Source organism: Arvicanthis niloticus, chromosome 10, assembly GCF_011762505.2.
Source record: "Arvicanthis niloticus isolate mArvNil1 chromosome 10, mArvNil1.pat.X, whole genome shotgun sequence".
In the NCBI taxonomy this organism is placed as follows: Eukaryota; Metazoa; Chordata; class Mammalia; order Rodentia; family Muridae; genus Arvicanthis; species Arvicanthis niloticus.
This window is the reverse complement of record NC_047667.1, coordinates 77,201,892-77,217,385: the sequence shown is the minus strand read 5'-3', so window position 1 is coordinate 77,217,385 and position 15,494 is coordinate 77,201,892. Positions and strand designations below refer to the sequence as shown.

Below are 15,494 nucleotides of genomic sequence, written 5' to 3'. Positions count from 1 at the left end.
GAAAGAATTGTTTTCAGATAGTATTTCAAATTAAAATCAAACCTTATTCAGACACAAAATTGTATACTCTTTTGGTTAGTATAAATGATAGAATAATTTATTTAAATTGACAAACATGACAGACTAGATGATATGTGTATATCATACCTTACAATTTAAATAATTATTAAAATTATGTTCAATATATATCTGAGTGAAGACAACCTTTTTAATTGGACAAATAGGAAAAAATGTAGCTGCTTATATTATGAATGCTAATTATGTTGTCCAAAAATATGCTGCTAACATTAGAGGATCTACACATAGCTTCTGGAAAACTGGCTCCATTTTGTTATTATTGGTAAATAAACATGTCAACAGCCAGTAGCTGTAGAGAACAGATAGAATTGGGATTTTAGTATTTCCTGGACTTGGGACTGGGTGACTGACAGGAAGGAGATACACCATGCCAAGAGAGTGTCAAGGAGAGGAGAGATGCTATGCCTGAGAAGAACATAGTTCAGATATGCATAGGCACCATGTGAAGGAGCTGAGAAAGCATGGGCTAGAATGCTATCCCACTGGCTCTAGAGCAACTAACTAGAATATAGAATTTAGTAAGTAATAACATGTACTTATTGGTGGGAGATGGATTAACTGCATGGAGGTTACACAGTGGCTCAGCTATTTAGCTTTTAAAATCATCTTAACATATAAATGTTGTGTGTCTCTTTCCTTCTGTAACCAAACCAATTGAGACAGGTATTAAACTTACCATGGGAAAATATTTATTAATATTTGTTTCAATACCTTATGTATATTGTCATATCATCTGTAAATAACTATATTTGACTTCTTCCTTTCCCAATTTTAATCCTTGTTTTTCTTTAGTTGTCTTATTACTCTTTCTAGAATGTCAAGTACTATAACAAATAGATATGGAGATAGTGAGTAGCCTTGTATTTTCCCTGATTTTAGTAGTATTGATTTAAATTTTCTCCATTCAATTTGATGTTGGCTATTGGTTTGGTGTATATTGCTTTTTATGATTAGGTATGAGCTTTATATTCTTGATCTCTCTAAGTCTTTTAACATGAAGAAATGTTGTATATTTGTCAAAGGCTTTAGCAGCATCTAATGAGATGATCATATTTTTTTTGTATCAGTTTGTTTATCTGATAAATTATATTGATAGATTTTAGTTGATTGAACTAACACTACATCATTGGGATGAAGCATACTTGATCATGGTAGATGATAGTTTTGATGCATTCCTGGATTTGGTTTGTGAGTATTTTTTAAACCATTTTTACAGTCCAGACTTTACCCTGCTCCCAGTCCACTCTCTGAGTGTTCCACATCCCACACCTCCTCCCCAATCCAACTCCATGAAGATGTCCTGACTCCTGTCCAGCCCACCTACACTCACTACTCCCTGGGACAACATGTCTTTGAGGGTTAGGTGTATCTTCTCTGACTGAATCTTCTCTGACTGACATGTACAGACCCGACAGTCCTGTGCTGTACATGTGTTGGGGGTCTCAGTGTCTGCTGTATGCTGCCTGGTTGGTGGCTCAGTGTCTGAGAGATCTCAGGGGTCCAGATTAGTTGAGACTGTTGGTCTTTCTATTAGATCACCATCCTCAGCTTCTTCCAGCTCTTTCCTAATTCAACCACATGGCTTACCTGCTTCTGTCTGGTTAAGTGTCATATCTGCATCTGACTCTTTCAGGTGCTTTTTGTGCCTTTCAGAGGGCAGTCATGATAGGCCACTAGGAAAGAGCCTTAAACTCATTGGCACAGAGGGATATTTTATGAACAGAACTCCAATGGCTCATGTTCTAAGATCAAAAGTTGATAAATGGGACCTCATGAAACTGGAAAGCTTCTGTAATACAAAAGACATAGCGAATCAGACAATCAACAACCTAAGGATTGGCACTAACCTCACATCCAATAGAGTGCTAGTATCCAAAATAAAGAACCCAAAATGTAAGCACCAAGAAACCAAACAACCCAATCAAAAACGGGTATAGAATCAAACAAATCTTTAAGTCTCACATAATAATAAATGAGGTTCATGGTTCAGATTAATTTAGCAATGTTTCTTTTTAAAATGTGAGCACTCTTGTGTTTGGGGCATAGAGTTTCAGAATTGGGAAAACTTAGGTAGATTTTTTTTTCTTTAATGAGGATAAAATATTCTTCTCTGTATCTGTAGATTAATTTTGCATTAAAATGTGTTTTGTTACATATTAGAATAGCTAATCCAGCTAGTATCTGGAGGGTCTTTGCTTGGAAAATATTTTAGACACTGCACATTTGCCTGGAAAACGTTTTTCCAGCCCTTTACTCTGAGGTAGTGTCTATTTTTATTCCTGAGGTGTGTTTCTTTTATGTAGTAGAATCATTAGCCTGTTTTAGCATCCATTAATTTGTGTGGTTTTTAGTGGGAAATTGAATCAATGATGTTTAGAGATAGTAATGACCAGTGATGGTTAATTTCTATTATTTTGTCATAGTTTTTCTCCCTCCCCATCTCTCTCCTTCCCTGTCTCTTTCCCTCTCTCTCTCCCTCTGTCTCTGTCTCTCTGTCTCTCTCTGTTGCTCTCTCTGTTGCTGTCTCTGTCTCTCTCTCTCTCTCCCTCTTTATTGTTGTGGGTGTGTATTTTTTCTTAGTATCACAGGTTTTGTTTTTGATAGTATAGAAATACTATATGCCTGTCTCCTATCTTCTTGGATGTAGTTTCCCTTTTTGTGTTGGAGTTTTGCTTCTAGTATTTTGTGTTGAAATGGATTTGTGGACACATATGGTTTAAATTTTGATTTTTCTTGAAATATTTTGTTTTCTTCATCTATGGAGATTGAGAGTTTTGTTGTGTATAGTACTCTAGGTCAGCATCTGTAGTTTTTTAGAGGTTGCAATATATCTGTTCAGACCCTTGAAGCTTTAAGGGCTTCTTTTGGGAATTTTGGTATAATTCTGATGTTTGCCTATGTGTATTACCTTTCCCCTTTATCTCTCCTCTCATAATATCCCTTTCTATGTTCTGTAGAATTACTGTTTTGTTTGCTATGCAGTGGGAGCAGTTTTTTTTCTGGTGTATTTTAATTGATGTTAAATAAGCTTATTACATGTTTATAGGCATGTCTTTCATTTGTTTAGGAAAGCTTTCATCTATGATTTCATTGAAAATAATTTCTATTTTTTGGGATAGAACTTTCCAATTTCATCTATTCCTATGATCCCTAGGTTAAACATTTTCATGGTATCCCATATTTCTTGGATATAATCATGTTAGGATTTTTTAAATATAATAATTTCTTTTTTTATGTATCATAACATGTATCCTCAATGGTTAGTATTTCCTGGAGGCAGTTGCATACAAAAGTACTATCTAATTACTAAAACGATGTGTTTTTATTTCACCATGTCTGCCTAATGAACCCATACAGTTTATATAAAGTACATTCTGTCATTCTTAAGCTGCAATCCTGTTTTATAGAGTTTTTGCCATTGTTGTTCTGTGAATCTAAATAATTTTAAATGTATTATATTTTTTCTAAGACAAAAGCATTTGACGTATAATCCATATTAATTGAAAAGTACAAAGAAAATTTGAAATCTCTTTGTGAACTAGACCTTCATCTTGCATTTCTGAAATTTCTAAACTTTTACCTCATTATGATGTGAAAATAATAGTAGAATGAAAGAGAAAAAAGAAACCTATGGAAAATTCCAGTTAATCCTTGAGGCACAATCTGAGTTCTTATTAGTACTTTTTGTAGACTGATAATACATCATATCAGTGAGTTTTGCAGGTAAGTACAATGTCTTTCTTTGTGTTGTGCAGTATTTTCTTCAGAGAAAGTAAATGAAAAGTATTGGGTAGTAAAGATGCTTTTAATATAACACTTTTTCAGCCTCTGATCAGCTCAAAGTTGTCAACATGGATGTTATTGTTGGAGGCTGAAGTTCAGCTGCATTCAGTGACAGGTGAAGGTATTAGAATTGGTGCAGTGCTGTTATATTTACATGTGAATACTGTTTTTAACAATTAATCCAAAGGAATCAAACTCACTTTAAAAGGAAACAGGTAAGAAATTATAATCATGGATCTCTCCTTAAAACAACAAAATCATGGTATTTTATAATGGGAAATGGAGGCCAAGAATAACATCTCGTTGGAGACAATAGTGAGATAGGAATTGATTGCCTTGTTTTTCTTGGCCACAGACAAGAGTTTTGTTTACCTATTATCAGAAATAATTTCAGCTGGGGATACCTCACAGACCCTGACCATTATTGTAAATAAAGGTGTCATTTTTTTTTTTTTTTATAAAGCACCTTAGGCAAAGGTAAAGAAAGCAAAGGGTGAATATCAATTTTAATTATATTCAGCCTCCATTTAAAATTACAATCTGCCTGTTAGTTACATAGGAGGTCACTACTGCTACCTACCCAGCTCTATAGAGAAATACACCATCTTCTGGAGAAACAGAGCAGCTGAAGGCAGGAAAGGATTTTTTTTCCTTCTGACTATATAAGCTCATGATCTCTGGAGCCGTTTTCTGGCAGAAGGCAAGGAGTTGTGATTCCTGCTTTCCACACTTCTGTTTTATCAGTGACAGGGCAGAGAATTGGCTGCCTATCAATAAAGAGTAGTTTCTGGAGTGAGTAATTTTCATATGAACTTTTGTGAGACATTTCATTCTGAAGGAGAAAAAAAAGATGTGTTCTTCTCAGGTAAATGTGTGCATTGGTATGGGACATGATGACTGTTTTTACAGAAATAACCTCATTATTATAACATCTAAACTTTCACTGTGCTGACTCGCATTTACAAAAAAAAAAACATCATATTATTCTCTGTTTTCATTTATACAATAAGTTATATAGCATATTATTTAATAAATATTTAAATTTATTATATATTAAACTATGTAATAAGTGTATAATACATAAGTAATATAGTGTATATTAAGTTATATAATGAATACATAATAAAAAAAGTATATAATAAGACTGAGAGCCTATTGCCATAGGTCTCAGCTTTCCTGCTGCTGCAACTCTTTAATAAAATTCTCAGATTGTATTGACCCAAACCATGAGGTTATTTTTGTTGCTAGTTCATAACTGCACTTTTGCTACTGCTATGAAGCATGCTATGAATTACGTAATATGTAAATATCTTTGCTTTCTTGAGGCTTAGGAAACCACCATTAGATCATTTAGGGCATTATGCCATTTGACCAAGGAAAGTGTCAACATACACAGTTTGAGAACTGCTAGACTATTGGATCTTTGCAGAAAAGTCAAATACTCTTTCTCTCAGATCATAAGTCATCAAAAATTCATATTAGTTACTGATATCATAAAAATTTACATAGGTAACTAATATTTTATTGGGTCAAATATAGATCTTAGCCAATAGACATGAGGGAAAATGATTAATTTTAATTTCAGGGTCTATTGACATTCATTGATGTGGCTATAGAGTTCTCTAAGGAGGAGTGGGAATGTCTCAATTCTGCTCAGAAGGCCTTGTACAGAGATGTCATGTTGGAGAATTACAACAACCTGGTTTCTGTGGGTAAGAATATTTTTATTTCATAACTTCTAATTCACCTCAGGAATGTCTGAAACTTATTTTAGTATTTGGATCTGCCTTCATTAATTATAAGTAATGATTAGTGACATATTTACAGCTAATATATTACGTAAATTTATTTTGATTTTACATTTAACCTAAGGATCCTTCAATCTTAGTTACTTATTTTTAGGCAGTCATTATTATTTATATGTGAATCCACTTTGACTCCCACAGTTGTCTTTATCTGATGCTATAATTTAAAAAACATATTCAGAGTTTGAAAAAGAATTGAGTTATGAAGAGTCTAAATTATTTTGGAAAAAAACGTGGCTATATAAAAGTCATTCATGCATTTTTTAACTCTCCTTTATGTTACACGCATGTTTCATTCCTATGTAAGTACCCAGGCACATTCAATGGTATGGTGTTATGTATATTTGTATATACAGGTGTTACACTTTCAAAACCAGAGGTAATCATCTGTCTTGAACAACAAAAAGAGCCCTGGACTGTTGATCGAGAGAAAAGAGAAGGAAGAGAACCAGGTAATCTGAAATGACATAATAGGAGAATGATAATTCTAAACCAAGGTCCAATCTAGACCTGAAGTGTGGTTATTATTTTATCTTAAATCTATCTTACATAGAGATTATTCCTAAGCATTTAATTCAGAATACTGTACCAAAGAAATGTAATGAATGGCTGTTATTTAATTTTTGCCTTATATTATTTGAATAGTGGTAGTTAGAAATGTAGTATGTAATATATGCTTTACAAAGTAGTAAAAGATTATTTTGTATTTTAATTGTTATCATTATTTTTCTGTTGCATATATGACAAGTACATTTTAGTAATTGTTGTTTTATTATGTTTCTAAAGAATTTTATAAAATATATTTTGCTCATATTTTTTTCTTTCATCTCCTCGCAGATTATTTCTACTTCCAACAATAATTCAATATCTTAGTTCTCTGACTGTTTATGTTTCTCTCTCTTTCTCTCTCTCTCTCTCTCTCTTGCATTCTCACTTTCAAAAAAAAGAAAAAAGAAAAGTAGAAGTCAAAAAATGTATTTAAAGATGGAGTTATATTTGTACTGACAACTATCTGTGAACACAATTAATAGAACTAACATTGAATCGTAGAATAAAACTAATTTTCCCTCTCCAAGAAATTATATACTTTAGATAGGTTCTTACATCATAGGAAATTTTCTACCCTCTTTCACTTTCTTAAAGCTGGGGTCTTATCTACCTTGAACATGTCTTGGTCTTTTGAATGTTGTCACAATCTCAATGAGTTTATATAGACATTAATCTTGTTGTGTCTGGAAATGCTATTTAGCATCATTAACCACCTCTGGCCGATACCATTCTTGTGTTTTAACTTTTGTGTTGATCCATGAGCATTTATAGGAGAGGTGTGAAAAAGATAAGTGCATAAGAGCGAATCCCCCAACATCTCTCAGGTTTTTCATTTTTCCAGTTGTTGGCCTCCACATTAAGCTTCTTTATTGACGGTTGATTGCTGCAAAGATCTACTGGAAAAACAATATACTTTTAGGAGTCGTATTATCATGATTTTTATTTGCAGAAATAATAGTAGATTATAATACAAGACCCAGGACCTGTTTAGTCTCAGATTATTGGCCTCATATACAGTTTCAATTATGGGTTTTAACTTAAACAACCACCATACTGTCAAACAACCTGCCAATGCATTTGTGGAATGATTTACACCAATGAGCATATCTTACATGAAGGTCAACATTGGACATCACACAATAAGTAAATGAGTAAGACTAATAATTAATCTTGTCCTCCTATAGCAAAGTAGTACCTGAAAGTACTATGAATGTAAGTCAGTAAGCATGAAATATCCAGTTTAATATTCTACTCAATATTTCTAGTGTTTTATGTATTTACTGTCTTTGGCAGTGGACACATATCCTCAGGTTTAAAATGAAAGTAAATATGTTTGGAATTACTGTGATATTTCTGTGGACTATAACTCAAAATCTTACAACCCATTTCTTGTACTATATGCAATGTGTAGAGACATGTGATGTGTAGCTTTGTAATGTCCATCCTAATTTGTGGCAATGTCACTTAAACTGTCTTTCATATGCTTATGTGTTAGGAAGCTTGTGTGACAATAGTTTTCCATGTCCCATTAAAAGATGTGAACCAGAGAAATGGTTCAGAAGTTAGAGCTGATTGTATTTTAATTGTATGAATTGAGTTCAATCTCCAGAAGGACCCTAGTAGAAAAATATTCTAGAAAGGATTTCCTGATTACACATATGCCTACACACACACAACACCCACACCCACACATATCTCCACACATCTATACATCTATCTATATGTCTATAGATAAATAGATAGATAGATAGATAGATAGATATCGATATAGATGTGTGTGTGTAAAGACGTTAAAATTGACCTAGTGTGTTATTGATCTCCACTATATTTCTTCTCTATTCTATGCCCCAGCTCATGATATAATCTTGAGCATATTTCTTTTGTCTTCTATGAAAAACAAACAAGGATATTAGGGTCACTAACTAGCTACATAGATATTTTAAATATAACAGATATTGCCATATCTTAAAAAGCTAAATTAGCTCATGAAATTAAGCTTGCATTGTTTGTTTTCTCAAAATTACTCATTTATATTGATTGTTCCTTGTTGGCAGCCGCAGTGAGCATGTCAACATTCGCCATTACAAGATGGCGCGGGCATCCTGTCCTCCCACTAGTAAACAACTGACTGCGCAGGTGCAAAAGGCAAAAAGATCGCCAAAGTCACTGCTCATCCCGGGGCGTAATATGGGGTGATGAGTGAACAGCCAATCAGAAGTGAACACGCCACTCTAGGGTACATATAGCAGTGCCTTTCCTGGGTTTTGGGTCTTTCTGCTTCTGCTTATACAAGAAGTAAAGCCTTGCTGTAGTAACCACCCGAACATTGCCTCACGAGTCTCTTTTCACGGGCGAAGGGGACACGGAGAGGCTCAGAACAGTTCCTAACTTCATCCATTTATCTAAAAATTCCTTAAAACCTAAAATAATGAAAAGTTTCATGAAACCTAAAAGGATCTTGTGTATACAGCTTACAAACTGTAAGTCAAGATAAAATGGACTGCTTAAATCATACACAAATCCTCTGATGATAAAGAAGTTTCCATCAGAGCCACCCAACTAAAAAAAAATCCTATGGCACATGTTAGAATGAGTGCCAAGTTCTTTATGTTTTTCTTCAGTGTAAAAACTCAAGGAACTTTTCAATGTTTTTCCCTTTACAAAGTAAAAATGAATTTATTTGGTCCAAAAATCTAAACAGAGATAATTGAGTCTCAGTAATCCTTATATACTAAGATGCTAAAATTGGTAGTAAAATATTTTGAAAATTAACTCAAACACATTTACAAATGATTATCTACTATGTTTAAGTTTGTTTCATTCCAGAGATGAAGAGGATTTCAACATAAGTTAACTAACAAGGTAATAAAACGAGTAAACAAACTACAACACAGATACCACAGGATAATCTCAAAAGGTTCTGAAAAGGCCTGTGACAAAATACAGATCATTATGTTACATTTAAAAACAGACTAAGGATAGTAAAGGGAGGTTTAAACAAGCATGGTGTAGCAACATTCTTCGTGGAGAGAATTTCAAAGCAATTCGCTTAAAATCAGGGACAGTAGATGTTTGTCCACATTATCCATAGATATTTAATATTTTATGAAATCATACCTAAAGCAATAAGACATTGTAATTAGTTTTAAATAATAAACATAGACTAGGTACTATCAAAGTGTCTATTATTTGATAATAATTTTATATATAAATTTGACATGGCATTTCTCAGTCTTTTAATCAAGTTTGTGTTGATCTGTGGTTCCTTTAGCAGCATTGTCATCCTTAGTGACATAACACACACATATGTGGTTTTATATTTATATATTATAAGGTATATAAATTTTACATATGTAATGAGAATCATATACAGACATATTTATTTTGTACAATTTTAAGTAAATGTAAAACAATATTTTTATGTGGATTTACCAAAACTACCTTTTTATTATTTGTCAAAAAAATATTACTTCTTTTTCTATATTGATCATTTGCCTGCTCCTAATTTAGAAATTCTTACCCATTCCAAATTTATATTTCCTCTATTTGTCCCCATCAGTATACACTAGTAAGTTTTAGGACAATCAGCATTAGTTTCTCACTAGATATGATCAGCATAATGGGTTTTACAATACAGAGTGTTCATCAATTAAACAATACGTTTTGACAAACAACAGGAACCCACTCAAGTGATGTTTTTATGTAAATATAAATACACATAGCAAAAAAATACACACACACAGATGTGCATTCACAGGTACACAAGTGTAAGCACTTAAAATTTAATGAAAGGAAAAAGGAAAGAAAAACTTTGAACATGAGAATGAAGGTGGGGAACGTGGAGTCTTACCTGGGACATGCTGGGGGAAAAGAAGGGATGGTAAATAGGATGATGTTCCTACTGCAATTGAAAATATATTTTTTAATTAGTTAATTTAACTAAGTTATTTTTTATCATTTTACATAAAGCTTTCTTGTTATATGGGTATTTCTCTTGTTTGATTAGATTTGCACTAAAATAGGCAATTTACATCTGGCTATTGTGAAGGTAGTTATTGTATTTAATTTCTTCTTCAGGCCATTTATCAATTGTATAAAAGAGGGCTACTGAGTTTTTGGGATAACTTTATACTGAGCCACTTTACTAAGGCATTTTTAATGTAGGAAGTATTTGATGGAGTTCCTCAGTCGTTTACATATACTATTACATCTTCTGTGCATTGCAATATTTTTCTTTTATTCTTTTTAAAATCATTTTTAATCATTTTATATATTTCATCCAAAATGTTACCACCTGGATTCTCTTCCCAAAGTTCTTAATCCCATCCCCACACACATTTGCCTCTGAGAGGGTGTCCCCCCTTCCCTGTTCCCTGCACACCAAGTCTCTACAAGTTTAGGCACATCCTCTCTCACTGATGCCAAACAAGGCAGTCCTCTGCTACATATGTGCCAGGGACCTTGAACCAGCTTATGTGTGGTCTTTGCTTAGTGGTTTAATCTCTGGGAGCTCCCAGGGATCCAGATTAGTTGACACTGTTCATCTTCCTATGAGGTTGCCTTCCCCTTCAGCTCCTCAATCCTTCCTCTGTTGCTTCCATAGGGTTCCCAACCTCAGTCCAATGCTTGGCTGTACATATCTGCCTCTGTCTTAGCAGCTGGTAGTAGAGTCTCTCAGTTGCCAGCTATGCTAGACTCCACTCTGCAAGCACAACACTGCATTAATAACAGTGTCAGGGTTTGGTGTCCACCAACAGCCTAAGTTGGTCACTGTGTATCTTTGCCTTTACTTTCTGCTCTATTTTAGTCACAGAATTTCTTTTTGTTAGGAATAATTTTGGAAAAAAATCTAGTAAAGGTGGGTCACTGAAATCATTCCTCCTCATTTACAATTCATATTTCTTGATCTCCTCTAGTTCCCTGATTGATCAAACTAGAAATAAAAAAATTAAAGTAGTATATTGACAATACAAGAAGAGAATGGACAGCCTTATCTTGTCCTTGACTATAGTAGATTTTTTTTTAAGTTTCTCTCAATTTAATTTGATTTCAGCAATCGGCTTGTTCTTTATTGCCTTTCTTGTATTTAGCTATATGCCTTGTATCCATGATCTCTGAAAGACTTTAGTATTAAGGGGCATTGGAATTTGTTAAAGCATTATCATTGCCTACTGTAATAATCATGTTTTCAGTTCATTCAGTTTGTATATGCGGTAGATTACACTGATAGATTTTCATGTATTCAATGACCGCTTTATTCCTGATTTGTTGACTGCACATTGACTATGTTGGATGATGCTTTTCATGTCTTTTTGGATTTTTGTTTGCAAGTATATTAATTAGTATTCTGCATCATTGTTCATAATGGAAATTGGTCTGAAACTTCCTTTGATTATTGTGTATTGTGTTGTTTAGGTATCAGAGTCAATGTATACTAGTAGAAAAAGTTTGGCTCTATTTCTACTGTTTCGATTTTGTGGAATAATTTGAGAAGCATTGTTATTAGCTGTTCATTGACATTATGGAAGAATTTTTTGCTAAAAGCATCTAGGCATGAGCTTTTTGATGTCTTGTTTTTGTTGAGAAATGTTAATGACTGCTTAAGTATCCTAAGTTACATTGCTTACCTGATCTTAACTTTGGTATGTGGAGTCTATACAGAAAAGTATACATTTCATTTATACTTTCTAATTCTTGGCACAGAGCCTTTTGAAATAAGAGTTATCGATTCTTTGGATTTCCTTGAGGTTTGTTGTTATGTCCATGTTTTCATGTCTGATTTTTTTTTTTTTGATTCAGGATGTTTTCTCTCTGATTTTTAGTTAGTTCAGCTAAGGGTTTGTCTGTCTTGTTGATTTTCAAAAGAATCAGCTTTATGTTTTCTTGATTCTTTTTCTTGCTTTCTTTGTTTCTAATATTTTGGTTTAAGCTATGAGTTTTCTTTCCTGCCATCTAGTCCTGTTTGGTGTCTTTGTCTTTGTTCGTTTTTGTTGTTGTTCTAGTGCTTTCATGTGTGTTTTTAATTTGCTAGTATGTGATGTATGTATTTTCTTTAAGAAGGCAGTGTTATGATTTTTCCTCTTAGCATTGCTTTCAGTGTACCTCATAAATTTGAGCATAGTTTGCCTTAATTTCCAGTGAATTTAAAAATTCTTTAATTTTTTTATTTCTTCATTGACTTCAATGCCATTGATTTAAGAATTATTCAATTTCTATGATTTTGTATGCATTCTAATTTTCTATCATTAAAATCCAGGATTAATTCATGGTGCTATAAAAATATACAAGTGTTTATTACAGTCTTCTTGTATTTAATGAGGCCTAATATATGACAAAGCATATGGTCAATTTTCGGGAAGGTTCTGTGACCTGCTAAGAAGATTATATATTATTTTTTGTGGGGTGAAATGTTCTGTATATATCTGTTAGGTCCATGTATTTCATAATGTCTGTTATTTTCTGTTTTGATTGTTTGTCTATTGCTGAGAGAGGGGAGTTCAAATCTCCCACTAATATTGTGTGGTGTTCATTGTATGTTTTGAGCTTTTGTAAAGTTTTTTTGTTTTTTAATGAATGTGGGTTCATTTGTTGTGTAAAAGTTCAGAATAGATACTTCACCTGGTAGATATTTTCCTTTATACATATAAAGTGTTGTTCCCCATCTGTTCCTATTATTTTGGTTGAATATCTATTTAATTAGATATACGAATGGCTAATCCAGCTTGTTTCTTGTGTTTATTTGCTTAGAACAACTTTTTATCAAGGACTTTCTTCTGCTGTAGTAGTTGTCTTTGTTGCTGATTTAAAAAAATATTTTGATTAAAAAATAAACAATGAAATGATAGATCCTGGTCACATATCCATACATTTAGTCTGTTATTTAAAAAAAATAGGAAAATTTCATCCATTTATATTGACAGATATTAATAAGGAGTAATTGTTAGTATCTGTTATTTTGATATTGTTGTGGTATATGTGTGTGTGTGTGTGTGTGTGTGTGTTTGTGTTGTTCTTCCTTTTCTTTTTCTGGTGTGAATTATTTATGTCTTGTTTTTGGAGTTGTGTATTTACCCTTCTAGTGCTTGAGTTATCCTCCTATTATTATTTATAATACTGTATTAATGAAAATTTTTTATTGTATTTGCTTTGCTTATGGATTTTTTTTTTTTTTTTGGTTTTCTTCATTGGTGGTAATTTAATGTTTTAGGGTGATCAAGGTTGTGGTCTAATATCTGTAGTGTCATATGTCTAGGGCCTTCCAGCTTATAGATTATCTGTTGAGAAGTCAGGTGTAATTCTGCTAATTTTGTCTTTATATGATTTTTAGCCTTTTTCTCTAGCAGCATTTTGTATTCTTTCTCTTGTACTGTACATTTAGTCTTTTGGATATTATACTATGAAGATTTAATTTTGGATCCAATCTATTTGATGTTCTGTAAACTTCCGAGATGTATAAACCATAGGTTTCTTTAGGATGGAGAATTTAATTTTCATAATTTTGTAGTGAAATATCTTACATGATTCTCTTCATGAAAGAATTACAAGTAAAAATAAGATAAGTAATTCTGTTTCAGAAATTCAAGACAATCCTGAAAGAAGACAGGCTATCTCTAATAACTACTATCAGTTATCTTTGCAACTTCTGGAATATACCACAGAGAAAATTCACAAAAATAATGAGAATCATGGTATATTAAATGAATCCTTAATACTTCAGTTATATAATGCAATATGGATGAAAGAAGATGCCGGTTGATATATATGTGATGCTTACATGAATGTGACAATTGAATCATCAAAATAACAGAGGGATAATATATAACATATTAAAGGAACTATTTTTAAGGACCTAACGTGAAAAATTCTTGAATTTTTATACATATATATTTCCACATGTTTCAGGTCATAAAGGAGAAGGCACTCAGAAAGCCAAAGTATTTTCCCAGCCACCACATATTCAAGCTCACCAAATCATCCATAAAGGAGACAAACCTTACAAATGTAAAGAATGTGGGAAATCTTTCACCTGTTTCTCAAGGCTTAAAGTTCACCACAGAAACCATACTGAAGACAAACCTTACAAATGTAATGAATGTGGGAGATCCTTCACCCTTTCCTCACGTCTTAGAGTTCACCACAGAATACATAGTGGAGAAAAACCTTACAAATGTAATAAGTGTGGTAAATCATTTACACAGTCCTCACAACTTCATGTTCACTACAGAATACATACTAGTGAGAAACCTTACAAATGTCATGAATGTGGGAGATCCTTCACCTGTTCCAAAATGCTTCAAGTTCACCAAAGAAGCCATACTAGAAACAAACCTTACAAATGTAATGAATGTGGCAGATCCTTCAACCATTCCTCAAGTCTTAGAGTTCACCACAGAATCCATACAGGGGACAAACCTTACAAATGTAATGTATGTGGGAAATCCTTCACCTGTTCTTCAAATCTTAAAGTTCACCACAGAATCCATACTGGAGACAAACCTTACAAATGTAATAAGTGTGGTAAATCATTTACACAGTCCTCACAACTTCAGGCTCACTACAGAATTCATACTGATGAGAAACCTTTCAAATGTACTGAATGTGGGAAATCCTTTAAACAGTCCTCAGATCTTAAAATTCACTACAGAATCCATACTGGAGAAAAACTTTACAAATGTAATAAGTGTGGTAAATCATTTACATGGTCCTCACAATTTCATGTTCACTACAGAATTCATACTGGAGACAAACCTTACAAATGTACTGAATGTGAGAAGTCTTTCTCTAGTTCTTCAAATCTTAAACTTCACCACAGAATCCATACAGGAGACAAACCTTACAAATGTAATGTATGTGGGAAATCCTTCACCTATTCTTCAAATCTTAAAGTTCACCACAGAATTCATACTGGAGACAAACCTTACAAATGTAATAAGTGTAGTAAATCATTTACACAGTCCTCAAAACTTCAGGCTCACTACAGAATTCATACTGGTAAGAAACCTTTCTAATGTACTGAATGTGGGAAATCCTTTAAAGAGTCCTCAGATCTTAAAATTCACTACAGAATCCATACTGAAGACAAACTTTACAAATGTAATATGTGTGGTAAATCATTTACATGGTCCTTTCAACTTCATGCTCACTACAGAATCCATACTGGAGACAAACCTTACAAATGTACTGAATGTGGGAAGTCGTTCACCCGTTATTCAAATCTTAAAGTTCACAACAGGATCCATACAAGGGAAAAACTTTAAAATGTAATAAGTGTGGTAAATC

At 33.1% G+C, this 15,494-nt stretch overlaps 1 protein-coding gene across 1 annotated transcript in view; it reads left to right on the top strand.

Moving 5' to 3' along the window:
- Positions 1-15,494, top strand: part of LOC117716058 (uncharacterized) — a 48,921-nt gene that overhangs the window by 33,276 nt on the left and 151 nt on the right. The window contains 2 exon segments of the mRNA XM_076940999.1: positions 5,447-5,573; positions 14,118-15,436. Coding sequence (XP_076797114.1) covers positions 5,447-5,573; positions 14,118-15,436 — 1,446 coding nt within the window.